The 5,000-nt window shown below is 35.2% G+C and overlaps 1 protein-coding gene across 1 annotated transcript in view; it reads left to right on the top strand.

Moving 5' to 3' along the window:
- agbl4 (AGBL carboxypeptidase 4) overlaps positions 1-4,415 on the top strand; it is a 923,746-nt gene extending 919,331 nt beyond the window's left edge. Inside the window, exons 12-13 of the mRNA XM_062027925.1 lie at positions 2,975-3,068; positions 3,175-4,415. Of these exons, the coding sequence (XP_061883909.1) occupies positions 2,975-3,068; positions 3,175-3,259 (179 nt within the window). The 3' untranslated portion in view covers positions 3,260-4,415. The remainder of the gene's footprint in view (positions 1-2,974; positions 3,069-3,174) is intronic.
- The last annotated feature ends 585 nt before the right edge of the window (positions 4,416-5,000 follow it).

Below are 5,000 nucleotides of genomic sequence, written 5' to 3'. Positions count from 1 at the left end.
TTGTGAGATATATATGTATGTATTAGATGTTTATCTATATAGATGTATGATTATATATATATGTATGTAGTATATATATATATATATATATTTATATATATATATATGTATATATATATATATATATGTATATATATGTATATATATTATATGTGTATATAATATATATGTATATATATATATATATATGTATATATATATATATATATATATATGTATATATATATATATATATGTATATATATATATATATATATATATATATATATGTGTATGATATATATATATATCTATGTATATATATGTATATATGTATATATTTGTGTGTATATATATATATACATATATGTGTGTGTGTGCGTGTGTGTGTTATTTGTATATGTATACACACATTTATGTGGGTACCTTACACATCTGTGTAGGCACCATTAATACTGAAAGGTACATACAGGTTTTGGAGCACATATGTTGCCATCCAAGCGACGTAATTTTCCATGGACGCCCTGCTTATTTCAGCAAGACAATGCGAGCCACATTCTGCACGTGTTACAACAGCGTGGCTTCGTAGTAAAAGAGTGCGGGTACTAGACTGGCCTGCCTGTAGTCCAGACCTGTCCCCATTGAAATGTGTGGCGCAATATGAAGCGTAAAATACAACAATGGAGACTCCCGGACTGTTGAACAACTTAAGCTGTACATCAAGCAAGAATGGGAAAGAATTCCACTTAAAAAGCTTCAAAAATTGGTCTCTTCAGTTCCCAGAGTGTTGTTAAAGGAAAGGCATGTAACACAGTGGTAAAAATGCCCTGTGACAACTTTTTTGCAATGCGTTGCTGCCATTAAATTCTAAGTTAATGATTATTTGTAAAAAAAAAAATTATATATGTTTCTCAGTTCGAACATTAAATATCTTGTCTTTGCAATATATTCAATTGAATATAAATTGAAAAGGATTTGCAAATCATTGTATTCTGTTTTTATTTACGAATTACACAACGTGCCAACTTCACTGGTTTTGGGTTTTGTATATTGTGGAAGTCGCTCCCCCGCAGTCCCACTGTCAGACACGGGCACAGGAGTCCAGCATGCAGGTTCAACAAGGTTTTTAATGATCCTAAGTAGGGATGTCCGATAATGGCTTTTTGCCGATATCCGATATTCTGATATTGTCCAACTTCTAATTTACGATACCGATATCAACCGATATATGCAGTCGTGAAATAAACACATTATTATGCCTAATTTGGACAACCAGGTATGGTGAAGATAAGGTACTTTTTTTTAAAAAAATAATAAAATAAGATGAATAAATTAAAAACATTTTCTTGAATAAAAAAGAAAGTAAAACAATATAAAAACAGTTACATAGAAACTAGTCATTAATGAAAATTAGTAAAATTAACTGTTAAAGGTTAGTACTATTAGTGGACCAGCAGCACGCACAATCATGTGTGCTTACGGACTGTATCCCTTGCAGACTGTATTGATATATATTGATATATAATGTAGGAACCAGAATATTAATAACAGAAAGAAACAATGAATGAGTGTAAATGGGGGAGGGAGGTTTTTTGGGTTGGTGCACTAATTGTAAGTGTATCTTGTGTTTTTTATGTTGATTTAATAAAAAAATAAAAATAATTTAAAAAAAAAACGATACAGATAATTAAAAAGCCGATACCGATAATTTCCGATATTACATTTTAACACATTTATCGGGCGATAATATCGGCCTGCCGATATTATCGGACATCTCTAATCCTAAATCTTCATGCAAAGTTTTATCTCTCCGAACGTGACTTTTCAGTCACTCGCCAAACTTCCTCCCCCTCCTGCACCCGGCTGCTCACTCTTAAAGACAACAGATTATTAGATTAACAGTACCACCTGTGAAATCTAATCACCTGCCAGCTGTGTCTCGCCGTCAGCACATGCCCGATGGCGCTCGTCCTCAGCACCACGGACAGCGGCGGTGACTTTTACTCCTACAGGCAGCGCTGACTACACTTCCCCCCACATATATATGTGTATATGCATATATGTATATATATGTATACATGTTGTTGCGTTGACCAGCTCTTCCTCCAGGGATTTTAAGCTGCTGGTCACTCCCAAATTCTTTTAATGGCAGATATGCTGAAGTTTAATTCATCACCAGGCAGTAGTTTGGTATTTTGTGGTTTATTCTCAAAGCTTTGAAGACAAACGTGGAGACCAAATCCAGAACACAAGCGTTCCCTCGCCCAGTCTAGATCGATCTCCCAAAACCCTGAAGTCCTGTGTTCTTCCCTCTGTCCCTCGCTCCCACCCTCATTGTTTAGACTACTTCCTGAGTTATCTCTACTCTCTGCATTCCACTGCTAGAAGGCCGACACACATTACTATGAGAGAGAAAGAAGGACGAATACTAGCTATTTTGTAATACGACCACGAAACTAAAGAAGTAACACTTAAATATGGATATATAGAAAAGATCTGGTTCCATCAATTTTTACATATAGCCTGAAGGGACAGATTATTGGTGGAAAACAATAGGCTTTTCCCACAACTGTTTGAAAACGCTGCCGCAAAATCAGGCATTTCAAGCTGCCACAATCCCCCCCCCCCCCCAAAAAAAGCCAGCGAAATCCTAGAGGGACTGTATAGAGTTGAGTAGTTTTATTGGTGCTTATGTGTCCCTGTCGTTTCACCCCGTCCTTTCTTTGCTTTGTGGGGCAGCCGAGCCTTCTAAAAGTTGCCAAGGAAAATGTCTTTAGTATTTTTTACTGCTAATTCATAAAGACTAAAACTCTTGCATGATGGGTCTTATGTGTCATGGCCAGGTACTCCTCTGGCTTGCATGTTGCAATGTAAACATGCGTTTTTGCAAGTCTACGTGAAATCCTTTTTTTTAAAAAAAAGAGTAAAACATTCATTAGTGAACTGTTTCCATTGGTTCATGCAAAGATAAAAAAATTAACTCCATTGTACTCAGACATGAAACTGGGCATGAATGTGGCTCGGACCTTCCTGGACTACTACAAGCTCAATAACCTCCTCACAGACAACACGCCAAGTCATATCCAAAGGTGAAGTACCCGTGAACATATTTCTGCCATATTGCATGTATTTTTTTATGTGTGATTGTATGCAACTAAGCTGCTGCCTCAGTCATTTATAAGTGCCTGTCCACAGCTGTGAGGCGCCGTCTCAGGCAGGCGGAGATGTAGCGGACAAAGAGATGGAGAGGGAGCCACAATGTCAAGCACTGATGGACTGAAAACCACGAGGAGCATTATCTTTTCTTTCAGAAACACCGATTATGCAGTACAATTGCACAATTTCCATTAAGTCGTTATTTACCACAACGTTAGTTTACATTATTGTATATTAATGCATGCCTTCCATAAGTAAATGCGTTATTTTTGTCACAGTGTTGTCGTGGTATTTAAATAATTGCAGCATTCATATGGAAAAAGCCATAATTGTGTAGGCCTTGTAAAATAATGCAAATAATGCACATTGTTTGTTATATTGGGCAAAGCTATTAATTTAAATTGTGCAAAGCACATGTATTTATTATTTTGGCATGTATCACTCCAAAAATTATTGTTATCTCGTTATTTCTGCATTGTGGATGCTATTCACATGTGTATTTGTATTAACCTCTTAAGGCCCAAGCTGTTTGTTTACAAGCTTTTTTTTTTATTTCTCTTTGCTATTTGGGCTTATTGGACCCTAATTAGAATAAAAACTAAGAATCATCTTTTTATATGATGTACTTAGTCCATAAGTACACAAACGTGTACTTCATGTATAGTGACATGCGAATTCTTATTTTTACACTTTTTTTTTCTGAATTCCATTGTATGTTATACTCTTCTGACACCACCAGATGGCAGTATAAGTGTCCACATAAGCGGCCATAAGACCCCAATTCACTAGTGTACACAATTTTGGAAATAAGAGCTAAAAGGTGTTGTCCACGCATGTGGCCACTAAACCTTTAGAGGTTTTAATGTATTTTATGATTGTTTTATGACTGACTTGGACTGGAAAACATTTGCCGTGACGTCACGTTGGAGACGGCCTATTAATGCATTTACTTCCATAAGTAAATGCGTTATTTTTGTCATAGTGTTATTGTGGTATTTAAATAATTGCAGCATTCATATGGAAAAGTCCATAATTGTGTAGGTTTTGTAAAATAATGCAAATAATGCACATCGTTTGTTGTATTGGGCCAAGCTATTAATGTAAATTGTGCAAAGCAAATGTATTTATTATTTTGGCATGTATCACTCCAATAATTATTATCTTGTTATTTCTGCATTGTAGATGCTATTGTATGAATTAACCTCTTAAGGCCCAAGCTGTTTGTTTACATGTTTTTTTTTTTTATGTCTCTTTGCTATTTGGCTTATTGGACCCTAATTAGAATAAAAACTAAGAATCATCTTTTTATATGATGTACTTAGTCCCATAAGTACACACACGTGTACTTCATGTGTAGTGACATGCTAATTCTTATTTTTACACTTTTTTTTTCTCCAAATTCCATTGTACGTTATACTCTTCTGACACCACCAGATGGCAGCATAAGTGTCCACATAAGCGGCCATAAGAACCCAATTCAGTAGTGTACACAATTTTGGAAATAAGAGCTAAAAGGTGCTGTCCACGCATGTGGCCACTAAGTCTTTAGAGGTTTTAATGTATTTTATGATTGTTTTATGACTGACTTGGACTGTAAAACGTTTGCCGTGACGTCACGTTGGAGACGGCCTATTAATGCATTTACTTCCATAAGTAAATGCGTTATTTTTGTCATAGTGTTATTGTGGTATTTAAATAATTGCAGCATTCATATGGAAAAGTCCATTATTGTGTAGGTTTTGTAAAGTAATGCAAATAATGCACATTGTTTGTTGTATTGGGCAAAGCTATTAATTTAAATTGTGCAAAGCACATGTATTTATTATTTTGGCATGTATCACTCCAAAAATTATTGTTATCTCGTT

This window comes from Entelurus aequoreus, linkage group LG19, assembly GCF_033978785.1.
Source record: "Entelurus aequoreus isolate RoL-2023_Sb linkage group LG19, RoL_Eaeq_v1.1, whole genome shotgun sequence".
NCBI classification, from domain to species: Eukaryota; Metazoa; Chordata; class Actinopteri; order Syngnathiformes; family Syngnathidae; genus Entelurus; species Entelurus aequoreus.
Note: the sequence above shows the minus strand (reverse complement) of the source record. Positions and strands in the feature narration are given on the sequence as shown.